Here is a 20,236-nt window from a genome sequence, read left to right as displayed (position 1 = left end):
AAGTCTTCTGTCTGTGTAGCTCCAGTTTATTTCTTAGCCCCTTGACACCTGGCTTCCGATTTTATCTTCTCAACTGAAACTCCTCTTTCCAGAGTCATCAGTGATCTCTTACCCACCAAGTTGGATGGGTTTTTCTCAGCCCCTAATCCTACTTGACTTCTCTACAGTTTTTAGTTTCCTCAACCATTCCCTCCCACAGCTTTCAGGGTACTTCTTTCTTCAGCTTCTTCTCTTTTCTAAAACCCACTCCCTCTTAAACTCCTTTCCTGGATCATCATTAACAACTCCCAACCATAAATAATTACCAAAGTTCTGTCCTGGGTCTCTTCTCTCCTCTTTCAACATTCTTTTCTTTAATTTCACCAGCTTCCATGGGCTTAATTATCATCTATATGCAGATAACTCCCACATCTATAAATATACTTCTAATCTGCTGAATTCTAGTTTCATATTGCCAAACATTGACCAGACATCTCCACCTGGATGTCCCATTAATATCTCAAGGTCAATATGTCCAAAGCAGAACTCATTATCTTCCCTCTAATAGATCCATACCACCATTCTTCTAGTCACTAAACTTTAAAACTTTGCAATCACCTCAGATATTTCCCTCTCCTTTACATTCCCTCTCCATTCTGTCACCAAGTCCTATACATTGTATCTCCACGGCAGATCTTACAGCCATTTCTCTCCACTCACCACCACTTTAGTTCATCACCTCTCCCCTGTCCTATTACAATAGCCCCCTCATTGGTTTGCCTGTTTCCAGTCTCTCCCTTCTCCCATGCTACCATAATAATCTTCCTAAGGCACAGACATGACTATGTTACTTGTATGAAAATCATGTGGGGATCCCTATTGCTCTTAAGATAAAATACCAACTCCTCAGTCTAGCATCTAAAACTTTTCACAATCTGATACCAGAGTACCTTTCCAGACTTATTTCATGTACTCTACATTCCAGCCAAATAGACGTAATGGTTGTTTCCTGAACTTGACATTCTGTCTCTTGTTTCTAGGCCTTGAAACAAGCTGTCCTCAGTACCTGGTATGTTTTCCTTCCTCCCTCCACCTCTTAGGATCCTTATCACAGGTTTCCTTTTATGCAAAGCCTTTACTGACCACCCAGTTGTTATTGCTCATCCCTCCCCCTCAAATTACTTCCTATTTACTCATCTGTCTGTGTACATAGTGTATTTCCCCAGCTGAACCTAAATTCCTTAAGAACCAGAGATTTTTGTTTTTATATTTTGAATACCTACCATGGTAACTTGCATGTGATTGTGCTTCATAATTATTTGCTGGTGCCCCAGGTGAGTTGGGCAGTTCCCAGAAGGACAGCCCTATTACACGTGCAGGCAGATAGGACTCCTGATTGTTCTGAGCTACATGAAACTTCATTGAGAGAAGGGGCAAATTTTGGAATGGCTAGTGGGAGCACTCTGGAGTCACAGACACGTGAGCAAAGCCAGCCCTCCCCCAACATGTACCTTGATTTCCAGCACTTACATCCCCAGAAACTTCTAATAGCAGATTCCTGGTGAGATCATTCTTTTCTTGGCTGAACTGAGATTTTATCTCATTCCTGAATTGAAGAGCTTGTTCGCTCCTGTGTGTCCTATTGTCTTCCCTAATCTGTGTAAACTCTAATTTCTGTTTTACTGCTTACTTGGATAAATATGTTTGCTAGCTATCCCCAACTGTCTTTTGTATAACAAGTGTTTGGTGGGAAGGACCTAAGCTGGCTCTTTTACCTTCCCAACCTGAGGCAAGACTGCATTCTGGGGAGGCACTGGCTCAAAGTCCCTGGCCCTGAAGGCTTCCATGTTGACCCTTCATTGGAATTTCCTCTAAGCTTAGAGAGGCCACCAGGGCCAGCCTGAACAACTGGTGTTTGACCCACCTGACTTCCATTCGCCTAAGATACTTCCCAAGCTGGTGGCTGAGGTGACCCCAGGGATGATGTCCCCAGAAAGGTTTTCTTACAGGCTTGATTGGAATCTGACAGAGAACGGGAGCTAGTTAGTTCAATCTTCTCCCAGGATTACCCCCATTATGCACACACACACACACACACACACACACACACACATATGTATCTGTCCCTCAGGTCATTATTCCCTGAGAGACTGTACCCCTAGGCCTCTCCAGGATTATCTCTCAGTTACTGGTACACTTAGGTTTTATAAGCAGGTTGGTGGTGCAATAGATAACATGCTGGACCTGCAGTCAGGAAGACGAGTTCAAATTTGGCCTCAAATACTTACTAGCTGAATGATCATGACCTAGTTAGTCAGCCTCACTTTCTTTATCCGTAAAGTGGGGATAATAATAAGACCTTTTCCCCAGGATTGTAGTGAGGATAAAATGAGATATCTGTAAGGTACTTTGCAACTTGAAAGCCAAAATATAAATGCTAGCTATTTTTATTAGCCAATAGTTTAAATAAAACATAAGGTTTTTTTTTTCAAAATCTGTTGTATTGAATGGGTATTTGCTATACCACATATATATGTGTATGTATACATATATATATATCTAATTTTCACGGATTACAGGCTTGCCAAAGAAATTTTTAGAACCTATTTCGACAGAATTGTAAGGAAAAACTTACTTGCCACTAGAATTAGAGTTAGGATGCCTGGTTTCCTAAGCCCGGATTCTGACACTGTGTGACTTGGAGAGTCACTTAAACGTATTTCAGCCTGTTTCCTCTTGTAAGAGGAGAGTTTGGCCAATTCCAAATTTTTTATAATTCTATGATTCCTTTTAAATTTTAGTTTGTCTTTAGGGTCCTTAGAAAAGTACGCATACATGCTAGTTTTAAATGCCTAATCGGATTTTTTAATGATTAAAAACCATTTCAATAACATAAAGATGTAGTATGAAATAATACAAACAAAAATAATGATAATGTCCCAGAACTGTATGCCACCTGCTCAATGTGTATAACACCCATTCGAATTATTCAACACGAAAAAGCCTCTTCAATTTTCCCAGTAAAATAACCACACTTCCTTTTCTTAAAATCAAGACTGTGACAGAGAACCCAGGACACAGCATCAGGGCAGTGACAAGGTACTCCACTTCAAGAAAAGAGTCAGGTTAAACTACATTTCTGGGTGGGATGAAACCAATTGATGGATCTGTGACTTTAAACTGTATCTAATGCAGATAGATACACAGTAAGCCAAATAGTACATTTGCTGAAATACAGTTTCTAAAGAATCTAGCAGCGCAAGGCTGTTGATTGCTAACTTCAGAACATGGAGGGAAGAGAGACTCTCAAGGGAGGGCAGGCAAGAAGTTGGAGGAGCAGAAAAGCCCAGATGCGACTGGGGAAGTTCACTTAGGGCTTTCCCAAGAAGGGAAGACAAAGACGGAGCTGCCCCTCATGAGAATTACTTCGGAAAACAGCTGAAAAAAAAGCAGGCGGAGTTCCTGACTTGAGACTGCGTGAAGTGGTTTAACTCAGAAAAAAAGTAGATGCCTGTCTTTCAGCCAGCAGTATGCAAGTCAGGGAAAGGATTCTGTAAGCCTATGAATTGGGATCAAGCTGCTGGGACGAGGGCCACCAAGTTCAGATCCAGAAAATTCTTTAATGTTAGAGCAGGCAAGGACAGAGAGGCTTAGTGCCCCTCAAAAATTTAGCTCTTAAGCTGTTACAAGAACCATTCAGAATCAGATTTTTTTTTCTAGATTCTCAGAAACTGCTTTAAGGAATGAACTCCATGAACTTTATTCATTTATGATAGTATCTGAGTCCCCTCCCAGTCCATCCCCCATTTTTGTTTTAGTCAGTAAACTAAAGTTAGTCATATATTTCTTAAGCACCTACTATGTGCTAGCCTCTGCGTTAAGCACTGAGGATACAAAAAGAGGCAAAAGTCGGTCCCCGCCCTCAAGAAGCTTACAAACTAATGGGGGAAACAAGCAAATGTGAACAAACCATATACAGGATAAATAGGAAATAATTAACAGAAGGAAAACATCTGAAATAAAAAGGGGTTGGGGAAGGCTTCCTTAGAAGGTGAGATTTTTAGCTAAGACTTGAAGGACACCAGTCATCAGAGCAGAGAAGGGAAGCTATTCCAGGCATGGGGGACAAATAGAGATAATAACTGGAGCAGGGAGAAGGAGTGTCTATTTCATGCAAGAACCAGGTGGTAGAGCCAATGCCACTGGATCAAAGAATACAAGGCAAGGAGGAAGGTATAAGAAGCCTGGAAAAGTTTTGGGGAGGTTAGGTCATGAAGGGATTTGAATGCCAAATACAGTATGTTGTATTTGATCCTAGAGACAACAGAGAGCCACTAAGATTTATTAAGTAGGGCAGTTGACTTGATCAGACCTGCATTTTAAGAAAATCACTTTGGTAGCTGAATGGAGCATCGATTGGGGTGGGGAGAAACGTAATGTAGGAAGGCCCATTAGCAGACTATTTCAATAATCCAGGCATAAGATGATGAGGACTTGCATCAGGGTGGTGGTGCCTAGCCTTAGGTCAGTTCAAAACTGCATGGGCACACAGGGCTCATAGAAGTGAGTTTCTACATTTGTTTCAGTCCCTTTGACCTGAATAATAAAGTTCCTAAAACTGATACAAAGTCTACAGTTGATTCTCAGTCCAAGACGATTGCATACTTTGTACCTGCCACTGCTGATAACTGCGCCAAGTTGGCTTCTCCTTATTTGCTCCCAAATTTCCTATACCACCTCCTTCTGCTATTCAGTTGGACTGCACCCAGGATATGTACATTCCAATATCAAATATTTAACCCAGAGGAGGTTCAGGATAGTAAATCTGGAGGGAAAGAGGGAGGAAGCGTACCAGAATGACCTTCGGATTAGTCACACCCTTGCTCTTCCTGCTAAGAAAGAATTGCATGGAATCACAGACTCTTAGGAGTAGAAAGGACCTTAGAAACAATGCCAGACATTTAGCACCCAAGATGATCCCTGAGGCTGATGATACATTCAGGATTGCTTTGTATCAAGGAGTAAGAGGATGAATGACTGGCAAAGGGAGATGATAGAAAATATATTTCTATGCAGTTGTGAACAAAATCTATCTTAACATGATAATTTTGTAAATCTGTTCTATCTGGTATTTCTTATTTATACAATTTTAAATTGTAGCATTTTTTTTTTGAAATACATTTTTGCTATCTCTTTTTTATACTTAACCTACATTCTTTATTGTATCCCTCTCTCCCCGCTGGAGACAGTTAGACATCCCCTATAACAAAGAATAAAGAAAAAAAATGTCCAATAAAAACCAAAATATTGAGAAACTCTGGCATAATATACAGTGCTCTACAGGCACACTCCCCCAACTTCCGAAAAGAAGGTGGGGAGGTGCTTCCCCACATCTTTTGGGTGGGGCATAGGTTTGGTCACTATAATTTCACAGCCTTCAGTTTTGAATGCTTTGTTCTTCTTTCCATTATCCTATTTTAGTCATTATGTATATATACATATATATATGCTGTTTTCTTGACTTTGCTTACTTCATTTTGCATCTGTTTTCATCTTCCCATGCTTCTCTGTATTCATCATATTTGTCTCTTACAGCAAGCATAGTAATCTATTACATGGTATCTCTCATTATCATGGTATCTATTACAGGCATCTGAACTGGTTTAGTCTTTCCATAGGTTATTCACTTATCTCCCCCCGAGCCCAGTTCTTTGCTACTATAAAGTATTATTCTAAGTATTTTGTTGTATATGAGGCCTTTCTTTTTGTCATTGACCTTTTTGTGGTATATGACAAGGGTCAAAGAGTATGGACATTTTAGTCACTGTCTTGGCATAACTGCAAGTTGTCATCCAGATTAGCTGTACTAATTCATGGCTTCAAAAGATCAGTACTGTGCCTGTCTTTCTATAGCCCTTCCAACCCTGACTGTTCCCTTCACTGCCAATTTGTGATTTGCATTTCTCTTATCATTAGTTATTTGGAGCATTCTTTCATATGGTTGTTAATAGTTTGCAATTCTTTGGAGAAATATTTTCACATCCTTTGACCATTTATCTATTGAGGAATGACTTTTGGTTTTATGTTTTGTTGATTGCCCATACCGGGTATCCCAAAAGTCTTTTTTTTTCACATTGAATTAATTTATACACTAGTCAAGTTGTGGAGAAGAATTATGACCAATGGAATGAATCATGAGAAAGAAGAAACAGAACCAAAAAAAAAAACACAACAACCCAAAAACAAAAACAAAAGAGAAGAAAAAAAGGGGGGGGGGAAGGCGAGCATGAAGTGTGCCTCAATCTGCATTCATACTTCATAGTTCTTTCTCTGGATGTAGATAGCATTCTCCATCATGAGTCCTTTGGAGTTGTCTTTGTACCTTGTGCTGCTGAGAAGAGCGAAGTCTGTCAGGGTTGGTCCTCACAGAATCCATATATCTGTTATCCCAAAAGTCTTAATGCGATTGTAAGCTATTAAAGCTTATTTAACAGTTTAATAGTTTAAGCTATGAAAGCTTTAAATTGTACTGAGACTTTTGGGACATGCTGTATAATCTTATATTCAACATATCTGATAAAGGCCTGGCAGCTAAAATACATACATACATACATATAGATAGCGAGAGAGAGAGAGAGAGAGAGAGAGAGAGAGAGAGAGAGAGAGAGCAATTTTTGAAATTTAAGGAGTTACCTTCATTATTATTGAGAATCTGACTCAGAATCTCATGTATGCTGTCTCTAAAGGTTCCATTTTTACCTTCCTGAGATGGCCAGATGGTTCAATCTTCATTAGGAAACGTCTGCCACCTTCCCTGTCACCTGGTGGCAGCAACCTTCATGGTGGCATAAAACAATTAATTTGGAATCCAGGAAGCTTAATTAAGAATGACCTCAAAACTGAAAATAATCTCATGACAGGTGCTATCTCATATATGATGGGATTCATTGAACCAGGAATGGAAAATTATTGACCCAAGGAAGAAGGGGAATATGGAAAAAAGATAATAATTTGTGCTTCAAAGGAGAGAAATGTGGGTGAGGATTATCTGAACGAAAACCTGTCCCACTCTCTGAGGGGCAGAAAAGTGAGAAGCAGTATCTTTAATGCTGATCCAAGATGGGAGTCAAGAAGTCTGCCAAGGAGGCCAGTCTGTTCTCTACACATAGAAGGGCTAATGACTATCAAGGCTGTCTGTCTCGGACATGATTGACTGTTGGAAAATGAAGAGTCTGGTACCTGCAGGTAGACCCTGAGCCTCGGGTTATATACTGGTATAAATCCCTAATACTGTCAAAGAGCTTATTTTTGTTGTGTGAACAGAATGCCTGGCATAAATCTGAAGAGTGGAACTCTCCTTGGTAGCCTCCATATTTGCTAAGAAAGTGAAAAAGCTAAAAATAGGGAATGGGGGAGTAAATCTTAAGCCCTATTTTTTTAAATCAATAAGCAAGCATTCATTAAGCACCTACCACCTGAAAGGTACTATATGCAATGTTTGATAGGGAAAGAAACAAAGATCCAATCTAATCTAATCAAGAAGCATTTATTAAGCATCTACTATATGTGAAGAGAATGAGTTCAAGAAGACAAGAAACTAGCTTGCATAATGAGGGAAAGCCAGGTGAGGGCAGGGATTCTTCTTTGGTTTTGTCTTTGTCGTTCCAATGCTTAGCACACTGGTCCTGGCAAATATATTCATATATACTGTACTCAAAGGGATCTAGGATCTCATCATTTTAGTAGTTCCCTCTAATACTAAAGCAGAGAACAACCCACTCATGGCTGTCCATCTTATGCTATTCTCACCCACCTTCCAAAAGTTCACCACCAGGGATCCACCCACCTTCCTCACTTTCTGCCAGCATAGCATGGGTGCCACTCGGGTACTATGGCTGTCCACCTGTCATTCCCTCCCTCTTACCACACTGATCAATCAATCACTCAAATGTTTATTAAACACCTACTATGTGTGAGGCACTGTGCTAAGCCCATTTTCTCTTCTTATCATACTATTTCTTTTTTTTTTCCCACTAAGTAGCATTTTTTCCCAATTACATGTAAAGATAGTTTTCAACATTCATTTTTGTAAGATTTTGACTTCCATTTTTTTCCTCTGTTCCTCCCTTCTCTCCCTTCTCCCCAAGACAGCGTGCAATCTGATACAGTTTATAAGGATACTATCATATTAAACATATTTCCACATTAGTCATGTTGTGAAAGAAAACCTTAAGCTCTATAAGTCAACAGTGTGACCTGGCAGCCAAAAACAAACAAACAAACAAAAACCCCTAAAATGATATTAGGTGATATCTTAGTGAGGCATAAGGTCCATGATTGGGGGGTGGGGTGACTCTTGGGAGAAGCACAGTATCTAAGGCTAAGGAGGTTGAACTTTCATTGTCCTCTCTCCTTATCAGATCACATCTGGAAAACCATATTTTAGGTATAACATTGAAAGTGTCATGTACTGCCAAGTACAGAGCGGGGAGCCAGGAAGGCAAAGGAACTAACATCCACACCATGGGAGGGTTCGTCAAAGGCACTGAGAACATTTAGGCTGGAGATGAATCTTAGGGGGACCATGATCATTGTCTTCAGGTATCTGAAGGGATGTTATATGGAAAAGGGGTTACATTTGTCCTGTTTGGCCCCAGAGAGTTGAACCAGAAGCTGTGGTAGAAATTGTACTGAGGCAATTTTTTGTTTGACCATTTTCAATTGTGTCCGGCTCTTTGTGACCTCATTTATGGTTTTCTTGGCAAAGATACTAGAGTGGTTTGCCATTTCCTTCTCTAACTCATTTTGAAGATGAGGAAACTGAGGCAAGCAGGGTGAAGTGACTTGCCCAGGGTCACACAGCTAGTAAGTGTCTGATGCCAGATTTGAATTCAGGAAGATGAGTCTTCCTGACTCCAAGCCCAGCACTCTATCCACTGGGGCACCTAGCTGCCCCTAAGCAGATTTCAGTTCAATATAAGGAAAGACTTCCAAACAATTAGGGTCGACCCAAATCTAGGACACTGGGGATTCTCTTTCCTAAGAAATCTTCAACTAGAAGTTGTATAAGCATTTATTGGCATATAGTAGAAGAGATTCCTTCTTAAATATGAGTCAGAAGCAAGTTCTTTCCCAGTCTCCTTCCAGAGGTAACTAGGTTGCACAGTGATAGAACACTAGCTCTGGAGTCAGGGAAACCTGAGTTCAAATCTTGCCTTAGACACTTAGTGGCTGTGTGACCCTGGGTAAGTCATTTACCCTTCATTTGCCTCAGTTTCCTCATCTGAAAAAGGGGATAATTATAGCACCTACATTACCAGGTTGTTGTGAGGATCAAATAAGATAATATCTGTAAAGTGCATGGTACCTGATATATAGTAGGTACTTAATAAACAGTGTGTTTGTTGTTTTTTTTTTCTCATTTCCTTCCTTCCTCTAAGATTCTGTGAAATGCTAGGGTGGGTGGGGGGAAGGGACTCCAATGAGATTTATGCTATGAAATTCTAAATTACTTAACTTGTATCAATGTGTTTATTATTCCTGAGCCTTTATCATCATTCGACCTTGACACTTTCCTTTCACATATAGAGAAGGAGAATCCCATGAAATAATTTTCATTTTTGTTCCTGAGCTTAGGGGAGGCTGCTCTGAACTTTGGTCTTCAGAGCAGACATCTCCTAACTCCCACAGACAGAAGGCTAGACACCTTTCTACCAGGATGGATAACGTGGCCCTTTCTCACGATATCTCCCCTTCCGGTATTTCTACGACCACCGTTCTGCCTTTCCCTAGTCCTCCAGGCAAAGTCTTCACAGCGACATTGGAGTATATTCCATCCTCCGTGTCACCTGCCTGGCTGCCACTCCCTGTCAGCTCTCGTTCTGTGCATGGGGATTTCAGAAACTCTGTGGGGTGGCTCCATTCGGTGAGGCTGCCTTTCCCTTTCATGCCCATTTCCAGCAGATCTGTTTGGAAGACATCCATGTCCATGGCTATAGTCAACCCCTCCAAAAGGACACTTCTTTCGGTCTCATCTGGGTCCTTGTCTAGCAATTCAGGTGGCCAATGAGTAGAGCAGGAATCCCTACTCCTTCTCCCTGTTTCTTCCTGATCCCCTTCACAATGGGAATTCTGGAGGAGATCTTGGCAGCGGTCTGGGTCCCACTGCAGGGTAGAATGAATGGTTTCTAGATTCCACGTGGAAAGTGTAGCATGGGTGCAGGTCTCTGCAGTCCCCTCCTTCTTCTCCCCAGGTTGCAAGCCCCTTAGTTCAGCCGCTGTATCCATTCCTTGAAAAAGAACAAAATTTGTGTGGAACATTTCTTCAGACACTGTTTCCCCTCTGAATACCTCTTCAGTCTCTAAAGTTCCTTTCCTCACCTCTTGTCTACTGCTCACTTCAACCCAGAAGATTTCAAGCTCACATAGAAATCTCCAGTCTCTACATAACAAAAGATACATGTACCTATGCCAACTCTGCAGAAATTCATAAACAAAAAAAGTATATTCTTTTCTATCCCCATTCAGTTTTCTCCAGAGGTCTATCATATCCGCCTTTTCTAAAATTCTATTTACCTCCTTAACTTCTTTCTTGTTTATTTTGAGGTTAGATTTATCAAGTTCAGACAGGGGGAGGTTGAGGTCCCCCACTAGTATAGTTTTGCTCTCTATTTCTTCCTGTAACTTCCTTAACTTCTCCTCTAAGAATCTGGGTGCTATAACACTTGGTGCATAGATGTTAAGTAATGATATTACTTCATTGTTTATGGTGCCTTTTAGCAGGATGTAATTTCCTTCCTTATCTCTTTTAATTAGATCTATCTTTGCTTTTGCTTTGTCTGAGATTAGGATTGTTATCCTTGCTTTTTTTACTTCAGATGAAGCATAATATATTCTACTCCAGCCTTTTACCTTTACCCTATATGTATCCCGCTATTTCAAATGTGTTTCTTGTAAACAGCATATTGTAGGATTATGATTTTTAATCCATTCTGCTATCCACCTCTGTTTTATGGGAGAGTTCATCCCATTCACATTCACAGTTATGATTACTATCTGTGTCTTTTTTTCATCCTATTTCCCCCCCATTTATGTTTTTATTTCTCCCTTCTCCACCATTTGAGATAAATAGTGCAGGTATTGGTGTCTTACAGGCAGCTAGGTGGTGCAATGATTAGAGCAGTATCCATCAGAGGCAGGAAAAGCTGAATTCAAAACCTGCCCTAGATATTTACTAGCTGTATAACCCTGGGCAAGTCACATAACCTTTTAAACTTCAGTTTCTTTATCTGTAATGGGGGTAATAATAGCATCTGTTTCCCAGGGTTCATATGAGGATCAAACAAAATAAATCTTAAATACAAATCTTAAATATTAACTATTATTATTATCTCTACTTGATAGCCAAAGAAACCGAGGCTCAGAGAAAAGTGACTTGGCCAAGGTCACATGGCTGGTGAGCAATGCTAGTACTGGAACCTGGACTCCAAGATACCACAGGACAGCCTAGGGAAGCTGTCCCTGTCTCACCAGGGGCATCTGTAACTATCCCTCAGGCTCAACTATTTTCGCTTTTAGGGAGCTAAGAGTCACTTAGGTTTTTCACTTTTGTAAGGAGGGGGGATATAAAATATGATGATAGATGATGGCACATATTCATCCTTTTAGGAAGAATGAACACCTGATGACATTAAAGGGTGGTTGGCCTTTGGACAAACAAACAAAAAACAACAACCAAAAAACTGGCCATACCCTTGGGAACTTTAAATAGCTATGCCTTAAAGACAGTTGACAATTCAAGAAAGATGAAGAGAAAGCCAAGAGTTGGAGGAAAATTGAGCTATGCATTCACCTGAAGGAGGGAGAGGAAGAGATTTTTCTCCACACACTACCCCCCATCATTCAGTCAATAAACATTAATTAAGTGCCAGGCACCATGCTAAGTAATGGGGATACAAAAGGAGGCAAAAGACAGTCCCTGCCTTCAAAGAGCTCATGATCTAATGGGGCAGGGGGAGAGATACCGTGTAAACAGATATATACAAAAAAGCTATATACAGGATAAATAGGAAATAATTAACAGATGGAAAGCATCAGAATTAACAGGGGTTGAGGAAGGCTTCCAATAAAAGATGAGATTTTAGTTGGAACATAAAGGAAGTCATGGAGGTCTGTAGGAGGAGTGGAAGAGGGACAGCATTCCAGGCTTGGGGGACAGCCAGAGAAAATGCCCAGAGTAGGAAGATGGAATGTCTTGTTTGTGGAACAGCCAGGAGGCCAGTGTCACTGAACTGAAGAGTACATGTTGGGTACTTAGGTGTAAAAAGACTGGAAATGTAGGAAGGAGTTCATAACCTAGCCAGTCTATAAAGGGCTTTGAATGCCAAAGAGGGCATTTTATATTTGATTGTGGAGACAACAGGGAGCCACAGGAGTTTATCGAATGGGGGCAGGGGGTGGTGATATGGTATGACATGTACTTTAAGAAAATCGAGTGGTGACTGGAGTGGGGAGAGACTTGAAGCAGGCAGACCCACTAGAGAGCTATTGCAATAGTCCAGGTGTGAGGTAATGAGTTTACCAATGGTGGCAGTGTCACAGTAGAGAAGGGGTATATTTGAGAGATGTTGCAAAGGTGAAATCAGCAGGCCTTGGCAACAGATTAGATATGGGGGTAGAGGGGTGGGGTAAGAGATAGTGAGGAATCCAGGATGATTCTTCCCTTGTGAGCCTGAGGGACTGGGAAGATGGTCTTTCCCTCTACAATGATAGGGAAAGTTGGTGGGGGAGGGTTAGGAGGAAAGAGAATGAGTTCTGTTTTGGAGATACTGAGTTTAAGATGTCTACTAGATATGCAGTCAGAGATGTCTGAAAGGCAGTTGGAGATGTAAGTTTGGAGGTCATCAGAGAGTTGGGGGAAGGATAAGTAGATTTGAGAATCATCAGCATAAAGATGGTAATTAAATCCATGGGAGCTGATGAGATCATCAAGTGAAGTAACATAGAGGGAAAACAGAAGAGGGCCCAGGGCAGACCCCTAGGGACACTTATGATTAGAGAGTGTGATGTGGAGGAGGGTCAGGCAAAGGAGACAGAGAAGGAGCAAATGGTCAAACAAGTAGGAGAACCAGGAGAGATGATCATCCCAAAAAACTAGAGAGAAGAGAGTATCAAGGAGAGGGTGATCAAGCAGTGTCAAAAGATGCAGAGAGGTAAAGAAGAATGAGGATTGAGAAAAGGCCTTTGGGACTACTTGTCCTGGGAGAGAACTACCATCCAGTGTTTGCAGAATCAGTTACAGAGTCAAAGGCACAGATGAGGAAGCATAGACGCACTTGACACAGAGAGGCAGTTACTCAAATATGGAAGTAGCTTCAAGAAATGAGGCCTTTCACAGCAGAGAAGAGAAGCAGCTGTGGATTCAGAAAATAACTAGCTCTGATAATTGAATTAAACTGAAGAGAAGAGCAGGCTGCAGGAGCTCAGCTGAGGTGCCCATCCAGCAGAGAGCTTTGTGAAGACTCCCCCTAGGAGGAGAAAGACCTTTGAGGACCCGTGGTACCAAATGGGTTAAAACTGGATCTTGTTCTGGTTCCCCCGACCCCCTCCTCCCCTTCTAGTCAGTACAGTAAGTTTATAAGTATCCAGTATGGAGGGGAGGCAGCAGGAAATAAGACTGCAAAAGGGAACCTGAAAGTCATGTACAAACTGTCACAAAGATCAAAGGGGCATAACTTAGAAATTGTATTATATATTAACCAAAATTCACATTCTGGTAACATGTACTAAATCAGAGAGAGCCATCTAGGCCCTGATGTCAAGGTTTCTAGTCTTAGGATATGTAGATTCTGGACAAAATCCAGACCTCCACAACTACAGATTGGCAGAACATCAAAAGGGGCTAATAACTTTGAGATGACAACTTTGAATTTTTACTGTTAACTTTGAGATGATTTGGATATGTCACTGAACTAACCTTAAGGTGACACAGATAGGAGTTGGTCTGTTCCTCCCCAAAAAAACCCATAAAGTGAGACCTCAGATTCTTGCCCCTGAGCCTTCTTTCATCTTCTACGGGTCCACGGTACTTAGTGCTCCCAACTCTAATCAATGGTTATATCCGTGACGTTCTCTGCCTCTCACCATCCCCTTCCTCTTCCCCATGCTGCTTTACTTACTTCTCTATCCCATCTCCTCACCCCATACCACCATCTGCATCTGTATCCCTCCCCACTTCTTGCCACTTATCTCAGTATTTTCTGTGCTATTTGCTTATTAAAATGTGATTGCCACCCCCTTCCTCACTGCCAATTGTGGTCTTTCCCAATGAGTATCCAAAGAACCATCCCCTGTCACATAATTTCATAAATTAATTATCAATTCACCAGAGGAGTGAACAGCTTTGGCAATATGTGGTCCCCAGCCATGTGCATCATGACCGTCATACCCACTTTTACCAATGACACTGTGTTTTGTGGTAAAGTGTATCTTAGGTTTCTGGGGAAAGTGTTCTGTGGCTACTGTTTTTATCTTATCTTAGTGAATGAAAGAATTGTGTCTTCCAGATGATTGTTCACGGGAAAGACACAGATAGGGGCTCACGAACTAATTTTAGGCATGTTTAATCTCCAGGAACTTCAAGATAGCCATCACCTTGTGGGGACTCGACCTTCCGGTGACAGTTGAGGGAGTGACCAAGAGGGAGGATGTTGTACTTTTAACTCCAGCCCCTGTCTCCATCATTCTGTAACCCACAGAGATGTGCTGGTCTTCTTAGATTTGGAATCACTTCTTGTTGATTGTTTATTTTAATAACTCAGCCAAATTTGCCTTTTGCTCACAAAGATTCAACTATCCACAGTAACATTTAAGAATATCTTCAAGTGTAGTGGGAAGGGGGGGGGCAGGGAGAGGGAATAAGCACTTATATAGTACCTACTACGTGTCAGGCATTGTACTAAGTGCTTTTTACAAGTTTCTCATTTGATCCTCACAACAACTCTGTGTGGTAAGTGTTATTATTATCCCCATTTTATGGTTAAGAAAACTGAGGCAAACAAAGCTTTAAGTGACTTGCCCGAGGTTACACATCTAGTATCTGAGGCTGGATTTGAACTCAGATCTTCCTGACTGCAGACCCAGCCCTCTACATTACACCACCAGCTTGCCATAGAGTAGCGCAAGGAGTGCCAGACTGAGATTAGGGAGACCTGGGGTTCGATTCTAGCTCTGCAACTAGCTATGTGATCTTGGGCAAGTGCCCCTTTCTATAATCTCAAAATCCCAGAGTAGGATAGGAACTTCAAGATTACCCCATGCTCACATCTCATTTGCAAGATCCCAAAGGGGCATTCAGCTCCCAATTAAAGAGGTGGAACCCAATACCTCCCAAAGCAACCTATTCCCCTTTTAAAGAGCTTTAATTTTTAGGATGGTTTTCCTCATATCAAGCCTAAATCCTCCTCACTCTACAATCCACCCTTTGTTCATTATAACTTCACAATATTCATCTTCAATTGTTTTGTAATTGTGGTATTTTCCATTTGCTTAGTGGTAGCCATTGTATTTGCATCAGTCCATGTAAGTCTTCCCATTCTTCTCTATATTCATGTTCCTTGTTTCTTACAGACAGTGATACTCAAACAGACCTGTGTAAACCACAATTTATTTAACCATAACCCAATCTGGGAGCATCTACTTTGTTTTCAATTGCTTGCTACTACAAAAAAGGGCTGCTATAAATATTTTGGTGTACATGGATTGAACCTTTCTTTTGGTCAGTGATCTCCTTGAGGTATGTGGTTAGCAGTGTCATCTTTGGGTCAAAGGATATGGACATTTTAGCCACTTATTTTACATAATCCCAAATTGCTTTCCAGAATGGTTGTATTAATTAACAGCTCTACTAACAATGCACTAATGTACCTCTGAGCAGAATTGGTGGGGGGGGCGCATGATGGCTGTCTTCAAGCATCTGAATTTGGACGGGGTTTATCACTGTCCAACCTGAGGAAGCTGTCATCACTGCCTCCAACTGGACTTCCAGATAACATACCCTGGAAGAACTTTGGCCCTCCTGTTCTGATCGGTGAAATCTCACTAGATGTAGCTGGTACCAAATCTAACTATACTCTTTCACTAAGGCCATTTTCCAATATACTACCTTACATATACCATTCTTCTCTCCCCTTCCACTTCTGCAACCCCACTCCCCAAGAGTAATCAAATTAACTCTACAGTATTTCTAGAAAAAGCATATCAACTGACTTCTCACCATCCAGGTAACTCCCCAGATCAAAACACCCTTCCGTAATCATGACTTCCCTATATGTATTGTCTCCCCCTTTTAGAATATAAGCTCCTTGAAGGCAGGAACTGTCTTGCTTTTGTACTCATATCCTCAGCTTAGTACAATGCGTGGCACATTATAAGTACATAATAAAGGCTTTTTTCTTTCATCCATCCATTCATTCACTTATTCATTCATTCACTCAGTTAATTTTCTAATTCTCTTTTTTTTCCAAAATCTTTAGGAACAGAGTGTCCCATGGCCACTCACTCCAGTGTTTTATCAGCTTGACAAAGGGTTTTATTGTGCTTAGGACCAAAGGGACTCTCTTCCTACTAATGTAAACTCATTGTTCTTGCCTAGAATTTCTGCAGACAAGCAGAACAACTTGTCCACATACTCCTTGGAAAAATCCTTTATGCTCTTATCTGTAATTAAAGTGTCTTTTTCCCTTGGCCCTTTCCTCCAAATTGGACAGTTCTAGTTCTCCCACATTTTTTTCAGAGGCAAGGGTTTCCAGCTGGTAGCCCCTAGTTGCTTCTCTTCTCTGAACATTCTCCAACTCTTGACTGATATACACTCTCACGGGAGTGGGGTAGGGAGAGCAATTTCCTGGCACTCACCCTTTGTGTCTTCTATTCTCAATGCTACCACAGTGCTCCTGCCCCTTGAGGCTCAGACTGTTGCATTCACAGAATTTTCTCCTGCCTCTGAACCACTCTTCATCCTGCTGCCAGACTAACCTTCCTGAAGTCCAGCTTTTAACTTCTCATTCCCTAGTCCAAGAACCTATGGAGAGCTCCCCATTGTCAACCCCATTAAGTACTCCATTCCTCTACTTGGCTCTTAAGACCATCAGTGAAAAATGTACATGATGGCATTAATGTAAATGAAAAGAAAAGCATCAAAAACAAACAAACCACAAGCTAAAAGCTGTGTAACTAAAATGACCAAGCTTAGCCCCGGAGAAGATAAAATGCCCCTCCCTCCGTCTTAGTGCAGGCAGGGGATTATCGGTATGGAACACTAAATAAACTGACTCAGTTGATGTGTTGGGTAATTTCACTGAATGGCTTTTTTTTTTCTTTTTTGAGGCATGAAATAGAGAAGGGGCAAGAGATTTTTTGGAGACAGAAGTAATGTAAAAACAAAAGACATCCATGCATTTTTTTAATGGTATGAGGGAAAGAAGACCTCCAGGAATCTGACACTGGTCTAATACCCTTCCACTTCCTGACATGCCTTCAGGGCAGTGAGTCTTATCTATCCTCCAGCACAAACCAGGTTTATTTTTGCCTCTGATACAGGTTTAGATTTGATCCACCTTAGAATGTAAAATCTTCGAAGGTATGGATTGTTTCATTTTTTGTATTCCCATCCCTGTGCCCAGCACAATACCTGGTACACAGTAGGAGCTTAGTAAATTGATTGACCTGAAGTGTCCTTCTCTTTCTTAAGCACCTAGCTAAGTTTTATTTGGGCAGCTAGGTGGCGCAGTGGATATAGCGCTGGGCCTGGAGTCAAGAAGACTCAAGTTCATATCCAGCCTCAGAGGCCGCATGACCCTGCGGCAGGTCACTTAACCCTGTTTGCCTCGGTTCCTCATCTGTAAAATGAGCTGGAAGAGGAAATGACAAACCACTCCAGAATCTTTGCCAAGAAAACCCCAAATGGGGTCATGAAGAGTCAGACATGACTGAAAAAATGACTAAATAACAACCACAAAGCCTTGCTTATCCCTTCTAGGCCTTACCTACCTCTTCCATGAAGCCCTCCTGGAATATTCCAGCTCCTGATGATTTTTCCCTTTTCTAAACTCCTAGAATTAGTGCTAAACAATTCAGTCCTTAATTGTTCTCTAATAGCTAGATGCAGAGGCCACATCTTCATACTTCTTTTAAGATTCTCCCCCCTCTCCTTCTCCAGTGTTCACTAGTGTTCAATAAGGGTTGGCTCATTCCTTGGCTGGAAGACCTCTTCCCTCCTCTCTGGTCATGTGCTTTTACCGTCCCCCAGTCTCACAATGGCTTCTTTCATGATGAATGGCATTTATTTAGCTATGACCCTGAGTGATTTTCTTTTTTTTTTTTGCTATATGAGGTTGACCATGTTCATAGTATTGGCTCCACAAAAGAGCAGTCACCTTGTCCCACCCCCACCCCCTTTATCCGTAACCAGGGGACTAGACCTACTCTACCCCCAGGGCTTCCTTTCTGCCATGGCAGACCCTTCCCCTGATTACTGCCTGTCCCATCAGACCAGGAGACTGGGCTTCCCACTTGGGATGAACTAATACTATCGAATATGGTACAGCCATACTTTGGGAGACTGACGACTCTCGCTAGCCCATCCTTGTCCAGTTTGGATCTCTACTACCTCCCTAAGGTTACACTTTTACAATTCTTTGTTCAGCCATAGAGAGAGCATGATGAGCTAATGGTCTGACACCAACCCCCTCAAAAGCAAAGGCTGTGGCAGACTGAGTAGTTCCAACCCAAAAGGACCCACAGTTTCTGACTGACTCCCCACTCCCAGCTGCATGACCTTGGGGGTTCTTGTGCCATCCAGTATCTTCCAAACCCACTCCCTCTTCCAGTGTACCAAGGAGTTAATATTATGCTGCCACAGTTACCAGGTCCCCAAACACAGTTGTATGCCTAAGTCAAACGTTAAGTGTTTGCTTAAATTCTTTCAAAATACTCCCATCAGCACTGGCCACTCCCTGATCAGAACAACCCTCCATGTGTGAGGCTGATTCACACAGGCTAGCAATAAATGGACTTCCTATTGTCAAAATCTGTAGTACCACGGTCTCTACTATCTTAGAAAAGTTAAGAATAAATGTTGCGACAGGCAGCTAGGTGGCACAGTGGATACAGCACTGGGTCTGGAGTAAGGAAGACCTGGGTTCAAATCCAGCCTCAACACTTACTAGTTGGGCAAGTCACTTTACCCTGTTTGCCTCAGTTTTCTCATCTGTAAAATGATAATAGCACTTACCTCCCAAGGCTTTTGTGAGGATCATAGGAGATAATGATTATAAAAGACTTAGCGCAGTGCTTGGCACACACTATATAAATGTTAGCTATTATTAGTCCTTGGTGTCAAGTCCTCAGTTTCCCTAGAATCAAAGCCCTAATCAGTCTCCATTAAATAGAAGACTTAATCAATAGGAACTCCAGCTCCCACCCTAGGATCCTTCCAGATCCCCCACTCCCACCCCTTTCCAATTCTAGTTCTGAGAACAGAGCTGCCATTCTTGAAAAGGACATGTCAATCAATTACCCTATGACTCCAAATATCATTCCCTCTGATTTCCCTATCTAAAACACTCCTCCTTTGGCCAACATTCCACCATTTGCATTGTCTTCCTCAATTGGAATGAAAGCTCCTTGATGACAGGGACTGTCTTGTTTGCTTGTGCTTCTCTGCATTTAGCAAAGTGCCTGGCAGTGAGCTATTGATAAATGTTTTTTTTTTTCATTCATTCATTCATTCATTCATTCATTTCCCTTGTGCCTAGCCATACTGTTCACATCCTATACCATTGGTTTGTAGTCCTCCATGTATAGTCTCATCCTTCTCCTGGCCCAACTCAGATCCTTCTTCATTCACCTTTTGAGCAGGTGTAAAGAAATACTGACAGTCAGCTCCCAAGTTCCCTGCTCTTAGAACTGGGCTGTACAAAAAGAACACCTTCATTGAATCAGAGGGATCATCTGCTCCATGGATAACTGAGAATTGGCTTTATATGGCGTATCCTCAGAGGCTCTTCCCAGGTTTGCCAGTAGTCTCTGTAAATGGTTCTGAAGTTGGCCCTACATCCTTTCTTCTAAAAACAGCATCTTATACCCATGGAGCAGGAAGGATGAAGGAGAAGGTACCTTATGTTCTTAGAGAACATCCTACTTACCTGGATTCACCTTCTGGTTTAGGAAGCTCAGGACTACATCTTCATAGATGTTCTCA

General features: G+C 41.6%; 1 protein-coding gene across 1 annotated transcript in view; it reads right to left on the bottom strand.

Annotated features, from left to right (window-relative positions):
• Window positions 1-8,442: 8,442 nt before the first annotated feature.
• NIBAN3 (niban apoptosis regulator 3) overlaps window positions 8,443-20,236 on the bottom strand; it is a 35,032-nt gene continuing 23,238 nt past the window's right edge. Inside the window, exons 14-16 of the mRNA XM_036740840.1 lie at window positions 20,181-20,236; window positions 9,722-10,268; window positions 8,443-8,584 (exon numbers count right to left, since the gene is read on the bottom strand). The exon at window positions 20,181-20,236 is cut by the window's right edge and continues 56 nt beyond it. Coding sequence (XP_036596735.1) covers window positions 8,443-8,584; window positions 9,722-10,268; window positions 20,181-20,236 — 745 coding nt within the window. The remainder of the gene's footprint in view (window positions 8,585-9,721; window positions 10,269-20,180) is intronic.

This window comes from Trichosurus vulpecula, chromosome 1, assembly GCF_011100635.1.
Source record: "Trichosurus vulpecula isolate mTriVul1 chromosome 1, mTriVul1.pri, whole genome shotgun sequence".
Classification (NCBI taxonomy): Eukaryota; Metazoa; Chordata; class Mammalia; order Diprotodontia; family Phalangeridae; genus Trichosurus; species Trichosurus vulpecula.
Note: the sequence above shows the minus strand (reverse complement) of the source record. Positions and strands in the feature narration are given on the sequence as shown.